The 14,338-nt window shown below is 39.5% G+C and overlaps 1 protein-coding gene across 3 annotated transcripts in view; it reads right to left on the reverse strand.

Annotated features, from left to right (window-relative positions):
* LOC146491291 (uncharacterized) overlaps positions 1 to 14,338 on the reverse strand; it is a 142,032-nt gene that overhangs the window by 70,874 nt on the left and 56,820 nt on the right. For all 3 annotated transcript variants that reach the window (XM_085150626.1, XM_085150627.1, XM_085150628.1), the window contains 3 exons: positions 11,353 to 11,452; positions 7,624 to 7,682; positions 5,252 to 5,316 (listed from right to left, as the gene is read on the reverse strand). In XM_085150626.1, coding sequence (XP_085006752.1) covers positions 5,252 to 5,316; positions 7,624 to 7,682; positions 11,353 to 11,452 — 224 coding nt within the window. The remainder of the gene's footprint in view (positions 1 to 5,251; positions 5,317 to 7,623; positions 7,683 to 11,352; positions 11,453 to 14,338) is intronic.

Here is a 14,338-nt window from a genome sequence, read left to right on the forward strand (position 1 = left end):
ATATCTCAATTATGATATAACCAAACTGATACACTTCATTAATCTGGGTATCATGCTGAATAAAATAAAGCTATTTCCAGTCATAAAAACTACACAAATGGTGATGCCAGACACATTAAGACTCTTAATCTCACAAGACATTGTTGTGCCCACTAAATGTGCTATTATTAGTGATAAACATGGCCGGCCAAAAGGCCGAATCAAGCCTCTGATTTGGATTTCCACTTGGAGTGTCAAGGTTTTTAAAGTTTGGTGGAAATGAGCCTGATAATCCTTCAGGATACGAGTGGTCTTTGAAGATTTTTTAAAACCAAAAACGGCAGACTGTGAAACAGAAGACAAATCACAAGTTCTTTGTTTGAAACCAAAGGCCGTAAAGTTCAGCTGCAGAGAGAGAGAGAAAGCCAGTCACGAACAAGCAAGTTTTCTCCTCTCTCTGCGGCACTGACTGTTGGTCTCTTTGAATCGGCAGTGCCGAGTGCAGCTCTGAGAGATTTATCCATTCATTTGTTGTGGCTACGCTCGAATGCACCCAACAACACACCATTTCTATTTTATTCTACTAGTCTTTCACTCTGCAGGGTGGCTCAACAGAATTATGTCCCCAACGATAATTATCAATCAAAATTATGGTCTGAAAAATGGAGGCAGAGGAAATTGCTTACCAGGACGTCAAGCAGGAACAGGACCCCCAAAAGAAGTAGTGTGATAAGTGAGAGTGGTGAAAGAGAGCAAAGGGGAGAGAGCAGATTTGCATTCGTGCAGTAAAAGAGCTTTTTACCACCACACAACTTATAGTAACCAAGAGAAGTAGACTTTAAGCTTTTAAGAAACAAATAAGGTCAATTCATGGGCATTACATTCACTTTTGAGTTCAGCTCCAGCTGAGCTTTCAAATACTGGGGAATGTTTAAACCTTCAGCAGCATAGTGACATATGGGATTTAAAGAAAGCAATAACTCTTTTTAAAGGACGCGTTCAGTTAATTTGTTTTTCTAAGTCCCACATCAGTTTGAGGCAATGATTTATCCAGATCTCATTTCAGTGTGGGAGAAACTGCAAAAAAGAGTTAGCTACACACCTGAAAGGAGACAAATTATTTAAACTGAAAACTTTGTTTTGCAAAATGCTATCTTTGTGGTAGCATTTCATCTGTTTCAAAGTAAAATGACTGCAGAGTTTGTTCCATTGTCTCTAAATGGAAACTGTTAATTTGTCCAATACGTTTTCTAAAACTAAAGGGCAAATGGACTGATTCTTATATAGTGTTTTTTTACTCCCCTGGAGCATTCAAAGCAGTTTATCTGCCTTGTTCATACATATTTTTGTGCTTAACATTCACACTTTCATGGATGCATCCGGAGAGCAAGTTGGGGTTAGTATCTTATCCATGGACATTTAGTATGCAGATTGGAGCATCCAGGGACTGAACCACCAACGTTACGATTAGCAGATGACCTCCTGACTACAGCCACCCCGTGGCACCATAAGCAAGGACACAAATTACTGCATCCACTTAATTGAGAATTCTCTCGAAGTTCCAGTCATCCTGGAACCTCGAGAGCTTTTGCATCTTTTTACCTTCCTCTTAACTTTCCATTAATTCACCTCGAGGCAGCGCTTTGCAAACTGTCAGGCTTTTCAGCAATGACCCTCCGCTGCTTACCCTTCTCATGGAGGGTGTCGATGCTCATTATCTGAATAACTATGTCTGCAGTCTTTCCCATGAGTGTAGTTGCATGTACAAAACTAGACAGATACATAGTACTTATACTGTTTAAATAGCAACCTAACTTAACTGATTGGGACCTGATGAATGTAAAAACAAAGACTTACCAGATTTTCATTTTTTTACCTGATTTTTGTTTTTGACAAAAATGACATATGAGGACATTTCTTTTAAATTTCAATAGAACAGTGGCAGTATAACATCTACATGAATATCAGGCCCTTGTAGAGCTAAATTTAGTATTTTGGTCTAGACAACCCAAAATGTGATGTCAGGTCCTAGGAGGTTAAAACTAAAATGGCTCGTATGTTAGTTTTTGTGTAACAAATATATTAAATAAAATGCAAAAAAAACCTCCTATTGTTTGAGATGCAATATATATGTGTGTGTTGATTAATGTCAATGATACAGTAGGTGAAGTCAATAATGTTGATGATTGATTGAATAGTTGATGATTGTTACAATGCAATATTTGTGTGGGAGTTACTTTACAGAACTCTTTACAGTATTTCCGGCCAAGTGTCATCCCTCGGCAATGGCACAGTCGGACTGCAGTGGCATCTTTTGGCAGGACAACGCACCCAGTTACACTACAAAAATGTCTCAGGATTACAGCTCGATCAGACCGAGCTCCAAATTTGGCCTCGCCTCCGCACTGCCCGGATCGGATTGAGCATACGTGGGCTGACCAGAGCAATCCTGATACCACAGCCTGATGGACACACTGCAAATGTCCCCATGCCCGATAACACCGTGCACTGTATCGCTGTGTTGATGCCCTGATGTGTCAGAGCTGTTTTATAGTACTGCTCAAGAACACAATTTTCCATGACAAACTGAAGCTGAACTCTCGCAAAAGAACCAAATAAATTTACTTTACCTCTGTGAGAAAAGCCCTCAGACGGCATAAAGTAATCTCAGTGTGACTTATTTCCCATCAGTAAGAGGACTGTAGGCAAAAGAAACATTGTTGGGTGGTGACCTCCAGTAATGGCTGCACTAAACTGGGATCACACGCTTAAAACATAGCCTCTTGGCATGAAGATTTGCAGTGCTGCAAACAATCAGCATTAGCAAACTCTCTTACCGTGCATTTCCTCTCACTTGGGTCTACTGCGAGTCATACTAAGTCAACACGGTGGAGGAAATAACCTCAGTGCTGCATGAAAATGCTTGTTTGTCTGTTCAACAATGCGTTCTGTAACCTCCAGCGACCGGAAAATAATGTAAAGGCCTGTTGTACCCATGTGAAGTATAACACTTAGCTGAGGGTCATGTGCTATAGGTCTCTAAAAGTGTATTTATAAAACTAAATATATAAGCTGAGTTTAGGTTTTTTGCAGCGCACGTGTGTTGACCAAAGGGATCTATATATGTGGAAGGAAAAGCAAACCTGTTTGAAATAACTCTGAAATGTTATCATGATTCAATAAATGGAGCCCCCCTGTGAAAAACCTGTTATTATAGAGCATTATTTTGCCACGCAACACTGCTTTCAGATTCTGGTGTATAGCTTGAACACAAAACAACAAGAACAAAAAAAAAAAAAAAGAAAAGAAAAAAATGCTGCCTGAAGCTCATAAATCTTAGAGAAGCATCCCAGAGGAGAGAGACTTATTGTGTGGAGCTGCTGCAAGTTGTTTTGCCAGAAGCCGATCAGTAAAGTACACCAAAGGTCAGATACAACCAATTGTGGGTTGTAGCTCAGTGAAATTTGTCATGGGTGTGCAGAGAGCATCTCATGCAGCAGTGATACATTGTATTTGCTTAAGTTTAACATGTGTTCGCCTTGCCAAACCCAATTATTTCCAGATCGGAATTTCCAGATTTGATTGATTTTGCGCCGTGCATACCCGCCTCACTTTGTTTTAAGCTGTAGTGCCAGCACACATGAAAATGTGCCATTAAAGGAGATACGATCAAGCACTGAAACATAGAAGAAAAGAGAACAGAAATGAGCCTGAGAGGCAGATTTAAAAAAAACAATAGGGAGAGACGGAGTATCCTGACCTTTACAGCAGTGCTTAGTTATATCCTAGACTGCCCATAAGGCAAGCAGATAAAATGAAATTGGCAGAGTGCTCCTTTAAAATTTCTCCATTTTTTCCCCTTAATAAAAAGTTGACTTTTTTCCACAAATGGACGGGATGACACACACTGTGAGATACGACCAGATTTCCTCAGGTAATATATTTCTGTTGTGCTGGGTGACGAACAAAATTAACCACACAGTGGCTGCCTACATTACTCACTATGTTTACAGACTTATTTACTGAGTAGAGGGAAGTTAAATACCGGTTTAAATATACACCAGGTGCAGTGTGACTCCAAACTCCATCCTGTTGAGGCTTGTTTCTCTGTCGCGAGAAGGGCAGACTAAACATTCTTCCTAAATGCACTTGACTCTTCAGCTGCAAAGTGGGGGTTCAATAGACAGTGAAGGGTCTGTGCTCTCTGGTGCATTTCTAGTCCTTTGTGGATGGTTATTTTGCCAGATGGCCTTCTTAAACTCTGGGCCACCGTCCTTGCTGCTGCTGCTTTTACTCTTTGCTCTCTTCAAACGTCTGCTGAAGGCCTCAGAGGATCCCACCTTCAGAGCCAGCGTATGTGACCCTGAAGTGGTCATATGTGACCATCTGGCCATAATGCCCTATGTCAATCATACTGGATCGTATACAGCTTTAACAGTTGACATTTGGCATATGGCTTAAATCATTCTTTCTGAACTATTTCATACTTTCTTAGGAAGGCAGCCTTGCAGCCACTTATTCCTTACTTATGCAGAATTACCCAGTAAAAGCTTATTTGCTATAACTACTAGCAAAATTATAATAAACGACAAAGACTTTAAGCTTAATGATGATTGTGCCTAAAAGATCCTGCACAGTTTCCTTCCTCAATAGTACCTGACCCTCAACCAGGTTGAGAGTAGGTTGTGGGCAGGTTGTGGTCATTGTTCACAGAAATAGTCCAGCACCCTGTTGTGCTCTCTGGGTGATAATACACCAGATGGTCTTCTGGGGGAAGAGAATTTCTATAGTTAATGGTTACGAAGCAGCAAAAGTGCCAATTGCTTGCCTTACATTTTAGTAAGTACTGAAAAAGCAATTTATTTCCACAGAGACTGCAAAAGAAAAGGAAGGAGCTAAAAGATAATTAAATATAAATAGAGCTATAGCTTATAACTCTTAACTGACTGGAAAGTCTATCCATGCTTCTTTGTTAATCTCTTATTCTTCCAAGGTTGCAGTATGACTGGACCATATCCCAACTGACAATGTACTCAAGTCAAGGAAACCTGGAGCCTGGACTGGATGCCAGTCCATCACAGAGCTAAGAGAGAAGCCTACATACAGTCAACTTGGAATCCTCAATTAACCTGGCATACATGTCAGAATGAAAACCACAGCACCTGAAAACCTTCCTTTTTCAGACCACAGTTCTAACCATGATAAAACTGTGCCAACCAATATCTGGAAAGGAATAAAGAATCAAAGATCAAATAACGAGTAAAGTGCTCACCAGAGGATGTTGAGCACAGTGCAGGTTGTCAGACCGCCAATCACTGCTCTCCGAAACCACAGGATCTAAAGAGAACACGATAACCAACATCCGGCTCAAGCAGCGTAACAGGAGAACATTGTGGAACAATTGCACTACATAATCACATAACTGCACAGGTGATAATACAGAGTTCCTCAAAAGCAAACTTAGTTGCTACTATTCCAGTCATTTGTGCACTTCATCTAAATGATGCTTCGGCAAACTGATCAGTGGCAGAGAGAGAGCATCTTTGTGGGTCTGACTCTTTGTATATGGGCTGTGGATGTGACATGGCAGTTTTACTGTATCACAAGAAATAAAAAATTACCTAGTACTGTCCTCATGGTTAAGAACTTCTTGTTTTGATTTAAAGGTTTTATAACCTATTGTTATAAAACCTTACTTCATTTTTAAAACTTTTTTTTGCCCGATTTAAAATGTATTAACTGTAAATATCATGTAATAACAACTGCATGTAACCATGTAATTGCCACCCAATGAATTAAGAAGGGGCAGCTTTTATAAATAACATGCTTAAAAAAAGCTGATAAACACCTCTGGCATAACTGTGTAACTATTTTAGTAAATGACTTTTTTTTTCCATACATGCATTTCTAAAAACGTAGTTATTTTAGGTTGAAACACAGTATAAATGCTTCAAAAATGTATATACCTGTATATTCTTTAATTTTCTCTTTCAATATGATCTTTTATAAAACAAAAATATTGTTAGTTATATTTGTCAACTACCCATATGCTCAAAGCAAAATATGCATCTTCAAAATAACATTAAAAACAATGACTCCAACATAGATGCTAGCCTCTGTAGTCATGCAGGTGCTTGTTTATATGAAAGATTCTATGTTATTCTGACAATGGCTTTGAAACATTACTGCAGCAAAATGCAGGCCTTTAGTCAGGAACCCTGTGATATGAAGATATTTACATCAGGATACTTTTTCATTTCAGAGTAGTAAGTGTGTTTCTATTCTTCTGTCTTTATGTATATTTTCAATTGGAGGATTTTGGAATGGCAACAAAGTTACATGGCATATCTCCACTTATGAAGAATGGAAAAAGCAATCAATCTGCATCTAATTTACCTGGTTTTCTAGACGTGTAGTAAATGAATAGAATGTCTCATGTTATTTTTTGTTAATCACTAAGCCCTTTTACTCTTATTTATTTATATTAATAAATGCTTTTGCATGTGTCCAGATGATAGTCTGAGACAGGAGCTTGGTCAATAAAAGACTAGACTGTGTGGCTGGGAAAGAGCCGTGACCTAACAGCATTACTTCTGACCTGACCAATAAAGACTGACCCATCCTGCAGGTAGGGTTAGTGGCCTATCAGAAATGGTGAGATACAGAAAAAGAAACCTGAATTTTTTCTTCCACAAACAATACCTATCAAGAATTCTTTATTTTGAGACCTGGGGTCTAGTTTCCCATCATTCTGTATGGAAGTGGGCAAAACTCTTTGGAATCAGCAGACTGTTATTCTGCATACACCGCAATCTGCAGTGCATGCCTTTTAAACAGCACAGAGACCCGCTGGAGGCAGTTTTCCTTCCTCTCGTAACACTCAATAGGAGATACTGGAAATACGACATTTGATTTAAGCGAATGAGTTTAACTGTTTTTTCTTATATACCATTTGGCACATGACCCTTGTAGTAGGAAGCCCGGCAAAGCTGTTTAATGTCCAACCTGAGCGTGCCAGACACCTGCATTTCCAAATGCACCATCATGAAGGTAACATCTCAAAATTTCAGGGCTGCAAAGCATATGTCTGGACCGTATATCCAATATCCAATATCTAGATGCATGCAAAGTCATATATTAATATAAAATCAGAGTAAAACAGCTTAGTGTTGTGAAATAATTTTAAAAGGAATAAAATAATGGAGCAATTTTTGTCCCGATTATGACAGTGGGTCGACTCCAAACACTTGATGAGTAAGGTCTCACAATAACTTAATATTTCTTTAATATTTCTACACAAATTGTTTGCATCAGCGTTAATTAAGGAGTTGAAATGTTCCAATTATCTAGTTAAGGAACACTTTGTTGTCAAACCTTTCTGCTTCAGTGCTGGAGCTTAATACCAGGAGCCATCAGTAGAATAATAATATGGTTGACCACCTGTGTAAGAGCCTTTCAGTCCTAATTCTTCTCCAAAATTCTAGTTTATTTCTCACAGTGATGCCCGTCTCTCGCTCTCTCTTTCTACTACTAACTCATGTTGAAGAATACGAACACAGTGCTTCCCAAGCCATTTCTGAATTCAGTACACTGAGTCGACAGATCAGCGGGTAGTGCCAGGTGCAGTCCCAAGATTAGATTTACCTGTGTTCTGTTGTGTGAGATCTGTGAGAAGAGCAGAGGCATCACGTTTACAATCCCACCTGTCAAGACCAAAAACAGAGCAGCGCGTCATTCATATGATACCTCCGTCTGTAATCTTTGGGCTTTTTTACTGTTCCACAGCACAAAAATGTTGATATTCAATATGAGAAGGGAGACACAGAAAATACCCAAATAGGTTTCCAGATATCACTGCTTGAAATAAAAACATCCCAACAGTATTAGCTTAGTAAGGAAGCAAAACTAAATTATGGAAATACTGGTATCATGAATCCCACCTTGTTTTATTAGCATTTATTGTCAGAAACTTTAGTTTAAATTCAAGCAACTCAAAAATTAAGCAGTTCATTGAGAGGCCTCTGGTTTCAAAAGTGAGATTCCCATTTTAAAATGCACTTTTTACAGTAAAAGAAACTGTTCTATATTTGGTTCGACTTCACATTTAACGACAGCTGTACAGCATTTATTAAGGCTTAGTTTGCATTATAAGGGGCGTGGCCATGTCAGACAGCTAGAGCAGCTCCCAAAGCTGCCATGTGATTGGCTTATGCTCACTAAATATTTCATCATGAGAAGCAGCAGATATGTTGGATCCATTTTTTGCAAAACTTAATTTCTGAAGATCTGAAGATTTGTCTTTGCAATTATGGTATTTTTTTTCTATGTTAGCCAAATCAATCGCTGTCACCAAGCTGCAAAATTACAGTTTCCTTGCTTGTTTGCAGTTCAGTTCCTCAATATCATGGCACTTTCTCCCTTTAAAATTCCATTTAGAGAAATCAGTCTCCAAAGGTAGCAGAGTAATAGGTCCCACCCTGCTGAGCTGCACCGCATTAGTCTTGGTTTTGGGGGAGTAGTTTTAGAGTTTCAGCATAGTCTGAATGTTGTTTGAGAAGCTTTTAAAATCCTGACCAGATTTCAGAAGAAAAAGTAATCCATTTTTAATCTTGGGAAAATGATTTAAAGTTGTTCTGTATACTGTTCCACACAACTAGCAGTGACAAACTGCAAAGCAGCTGTCATAGCTGGCAGTTTGCATGTTCAAATGGCTCTCTGAAGTAATGGAAGCGGGTAGGAAGTACAGTCAGAGCTGTCACAGAGATGCTAATGAAACAGAGCAATCACCCCTTAGCCTGCCACAGCTGATGTGTTGCAGTTACTTCAGGAAGTCAGAGTACTCACTTCACACACACACACACACACACACACACACACACACACACACACACACACACACACCTCCATCCAGCTACCTCCATCTGTTAAGCGTGAGTCTTAGCTGTTTTGTATGAGCTTGCTCTAACTTTTGTTAGAATCATTTTGGGATATTCTACCTTCTGTTTACTTTAGTCTGATATTTAAGGCTGTGCAGCGAAACCGAAGACACTGACTCATCCTCTGAAAATGTGTTTTTGTGAAAGGAGAAGCTTAACATAAAATGTAGTGATTAGTTTCAACGTAAATTGCTGAAGTACTTCAAAGTTTGTCATTGCTTTGTGAACATTTAACACTGTATATAAAGATGGATGAAATTACGTCTTCCCAGAAGTGTTGCCAATATGCGTCCTAAATGGGCACAGGCTTCCTCTTCTAACAACAAGCTGGGATGTGGAGAAGTGGCAAAAATCTGTCTATGCAGACATATCGTTGGGTGGCTGGACAACTAGTAGGTAGTTGTAGTCCAGAATTTGATGGCTGCACTACACAAAGTTCAACACACATCTGTGCCGGGCAGCAGGCAGGACTTTGATGTCTGGGCTCCATCTCCCAGTAATTCCTTAACAGACTTTGGTTTCAAATGACAGCCAATATTGCAGTGCTCATTTCTATTTCTATTTCTATGTTACAAAGTGAAGACAGACGGATGAAAAGAAAAAGTTGAAAAGAGTGAAAAAGAGCAGACTGGACATATGGAGGTCACAAAGAGCAAAAATCAGCACAGACTATCATGATGTCACAGATCCATTACTAGCTGATGCACTAGATGTTTAAAATAAGCATAAACACATATAAACAGTTTAATAGATTCGTATTCTAAAGGGAATTAAAGATTTTCTGTCGACGCTAAATGTTTGTTCCCAAGTTTAAATAACGAACAATCATGTATAGGACCTCTGCAACAAGAAAACTGCATTTAGACGAGGGCTGGACTTCAGAAGCAGTGATTCTTATGTTCTTAATTCCCCTGTTTAAAAAGAAAATCTTTGATGTAAAGATGAAAGTTTGACTTTTCCAGCACTTCTATTGTTTGTATCATTTGACTGTAGAAAAGAGAGATTACAAAAAATGAAAAAAACAAAACAAAACAAGAACAAGTGATAGAGGGTGAAAACAGTTTTTGTTTTGGTTGTGTCTATTCTGAATATTTCCCTTCTGTTCGGATGTGCAGGATATGCGAGTATGCCTGCGTGCGTCTCCTCCAGCGTGTTAAATTGGCGATCCTCCAGCTAAATTTTCACTTGGGACAAAGTCACAGCGAGGCAAATCTGGTGAATACGGCAGCTGACAAGCAGACTGTGTTGGTGTGGGTTAAAAAAACAAACCTAAAAGCACTCGGAGTCAGCACATGATGGCACTCTGCACACACCACAGTTCCCGTTGATTCTTCTGAATGTTCTGCAAATCACTCAAGACGCTACAGTAAACGCCCACCAGTCCAACTCCGAGGAACAAAAATCAGGGTGAACAACTCGAAAAATGCTGGACATGCTGCTGGGTTTGTCCCTTATTTGATGAGCTGCCTTCGTGCTTTAAAACTGGACTTTTCCACTGAAACTATTGAAAACTGCTCATCCTGGCCCAGCTCATAGTTTTCTAGTATTATAACCAGCCTGGTTTGTAAGATGACCTTGAACAATAAATTGACCAAATTTAAATTAGATAAGGTTTGTGATTTTTATGGTTCTGTTCCCAAATTCTGGGAATAACATTGAGCTGACAAGATCTACTTGGTGCAACTGTAGATTTGGCGTCCCTGCCAACTGTTATATCCGAAAGGACCAGAGGCTTTTCTTTCGTATTTCCTCTATTGAAAGAGATATTTGCACTTTCACAATTTTCTGGAAAACTGAATCAAGTAAGGTCTTCCCAGCTATACTGAAATGAGCAATTCCCTGTTGCACATACGACTTGGCTCATTATTTTTTATGTTGTTATGTCTGTAAAGTCTCATTCTTCAGTGTATCTTTGCAGTAAAGAGAGACAAGAGTAAGTGGTGAAACAGCAGTGAAGTCAAATGATCAGTTAGAATTCAAATAGTCAGCCTGTGCAAACAGTAGCTTTGCACACATCAGGTGCAGTACTGGGCAAAAGTTTCGAGCTGGCTCTGATTCCTTTATATTTTCCTTGGAAATTGCATTAGAGGAACAAGTCTTATAGATACATCTACTCCAAGTATTCATAATACAGTCTGAGGATCATGCAAACTGTGGGAGAAACCACAAGATGGGGTTCTGCCAGGAGTTCAAAGGTATGCTTTGGTTACACTTGAAGCCCATTTAAATAACTTGTTTTCTCATTTCTTAGGAGATCTGTTCATGTAATGAAATTCCAATTTTGGTAGCAGCTGGAATGGAAAGTCAGACCATCATTAGCTTCAACATCCTTTGCAGTACAACAGACTGGAAAAGGGCCACAAAGACACAATGATAAAAAGATGAAGACAAAAAAAAAGGAAGAATGTGAGCTTTATTGCACAAAGCTGAAGCTTACCCAGAGCCACTGTACCCATTAGGAAAGGTTTTCCCATCTGACTGAAGTCACTGCTGCTCTGAAGGCCGACCTCTGACCCCACTGCAAATGTCACAGCCACCTGAGAGACACACAGACAAATGCACACACACAGGCCTTCTGTTACATTGGCATGGGCATCTACATGGGCGATTGTGGCTCAAGAGTTGGGAGTTCGCCTTGTAATTGGAAGGTTGCCGGTTCGAGCCCCGGCTTGGACAGTCTCGGTCGTTGTGTCCTTGGGCAAGACACTTCACCTGTTGCCTACTGGTGGTGGTCAGAGGGCCCGGTGGCGCCAGTGTCCGGCAGCCTCGCCTCTGTCAGTGCGCCCCAGGGTGGCTGTGGTTACATTGTAGCTTACCATCACCAGTGTGTGAATGGGTGGATGACTGGATATGTAAAGCGCTTTGGGGTCCTTAGGGACTAGTAAAGCGCTATATAAATACAGGCCATTTACCATTTACATCTCAGGCAGTACATTTTTCCCTAGTTTTAAATAAAAGAAGAGAAACATCAAGTTTTTCTTTGTGCAGGAAGTTAATCACTTCTTTCACCGTAACACACAAACAAGACAGGACAGTTACATCAAGAAAAACATTTATTTCTTACTTCTAAAACAAGTTATGTATAAGCACTTGTTATGGTGCACCTGCCCCGCTGTAGGTACCAAAGCACTTTTTAATCTCTTAAACTTGCGAACCCTGGAGAGATAGCAGGTTGGAGGTTTATATTGACATCGAGTGAAACAACTCTGCTATCTAACAAACTTTCAGCATTGCTGTTAGTTTCTCATGCTGACACCACAACATGTGCAAAGGGGAAAAAAAAAACACTAAAACATATGAAGAGCACCAACATTTCATCAGCAATCAGACAAGCAAAGCTGTGCAAATTATGACTTTTTTTGTTATACTTCCCATCTAATATTTCAGATGCTATCAACTGTTTCTAAATTGCAAAAATACTTTAGGGCAAATTTACTACACAGCCCAAATTCGTAGGTTGGAAACATCTGTGGTTGATCTACTAGTAATATGCCAAATTATAAACTGAGGTGTACCAGTAATGACCAAGGCACTTTAAGAAGACCACAAAAATTGCACGCAGCCACAAACAAGACGAACTGAGTTAGGAACCGAGACTGTGCTGGCAACACATATTCAGCTTGTAACTCGTCATCCAACAAAATATTCCAAGTGTACGTTTCCTGAATGAGTTTTTCTTGGAAAACAGCACAGCAGCACAGACTGAGAGACAGGAAAAAAAAATCTGCAGTACAATTGGAGGTCTTAGTGGACAAATTGAACAATTTTAGTAACATACTTCAAAATTGCAATGTCCAGCCTGGCCACAAAAGGGACGCATGAAACACGACTGAGGGCAGTGTGACTGCAGCAGGAAGAAATTTCTAAAAAGATATCACAAAATTACAACAGCAATGGATGACTTGAAGTGACACAAGAAGTAAATAGTTATTTTTTCTACTTTCACACAGCCCGTGTAGACTAATGTCTTTTTTCCAAACCAAGTTTAGCAAGCTGGAGGTCTGTGGTTCTGATGAAGTCATTTTCTGGCCTGAACAATAAGCCTCTTGCTAGTTTTCTTGCAGTTATGGGACAGCATTTGAAATAGTTATAATCGCGACAGATCATCTCTACATTATCTGGAACTTGTTTTTTCAAAATATCCAGACTATACCTGTAAGCATCTCAGAATAGTTTAGACAGGGGTGTCCAACTCCAGGCCTTGAGGGCCGGTGTCCTGCAGGTTTTAGATATCACCCTGGGTCAGCACACCAGAATCAAATGATTAGTTCAATACCAGGCCTCTGGAGAGCTTCAAGACATGTTGAGGAGGTAATTTAGCCATTTAAATCAACTGTGTTGGATCAAGGACACATCTAAAACCTGCAGGACACCTGCCTTGAGGCCTGGAGTTGGACACCCGTGGTTTAGAGCATTTGCACAGCCTTCCTCATAGTCATCCCAACTCATCAGAAGTCAGTCACCTCTTCCTTTGCTGGTTTTGAACAGTTTTATTCTTCTTAATAATGGCCTATTAAGTGTAGACCAAGTGTAAAATGTAAAAAGTGTATAGATAAGAAAATGTGAAAAGAAAAAATGAGAAAAAATAAGCATTGATATTTCAAGTTGGACAAAAGACAGAGATTTCCTTTATTATATTAAGATTTTAGAATTATGCTACATGATAAAAATGCATAAATTATCATGTTTATAATCACACCACAGACATGTCGTATGAGCCATGTAATACATACAGTGAATGCATATGTTTTATACATACATTCTCCCCCCACACGTGGCCTGAGGGACACAGGATAAAGACTAAAACACAAATCTCAGCAGATTCTTTTGCGTTTATATTGTTCTTTCTATGTTTTGAAGTAGTGTGTAACGAATGCTCAGTATCGGTGATGTGATTACAGGCTGTAAATTCTGAAAATGTGTGATTTTGACCACAGATGAAGCTGTTGATTGTTTGGGAACACTTTGAGTTTTGTGAATGTAGTTTGAAAATTGAACTTTGTGTTTACAGTTTAGAGAAGAGGGTGGAAGGTTTCAAGAAATGAGTCTTTGCAGTTGTGAAAAAACTGTAACCCAGAAATAAAGAGTTGAATTGAGAACTATCCACATTTTAAAGAAATGAGCTGGTTCAGTTTTTCCAGCGCTGACCGTAACCGCCAACATAACAGAGTGCTCATAAAGAAAGTGTACAGAGCACACTTTGTGCTGAATCAAGCTGGAGGGTAGGCTTTGACTTGATCTTTGATCCCTCCTCAAAGATGTTGTGCCGACATGACTCACTTGTTGACTTTGATTTTTAGGTTACATTGTGCTGTATGATGCTTTCAGCAGCACTCCAGTTTTGGCCTTTGGCTTTTTGAAGTACAAAATATTTGCAGTATGCAAATATCGACTCCACAGAGAACAGCTGTACTTACTGTACG

The sequence above is a fragment of the Neolamprologus multifasciatus genome, chromosome 23, assembly GCF_963576455.1.
Source record: "Neolamprologus multifasciatus chromosome 23, fNeoMul1.2, whole genome shotgun sequence".
Classification (NCBI taxonomy): domain Eukaryota; kingdom Metazoa; phylum Chordata; class Actinopteri; order Cichliformes; family Cichlidae; genus Neolamprologus; species Neolamprologus multifasciatus.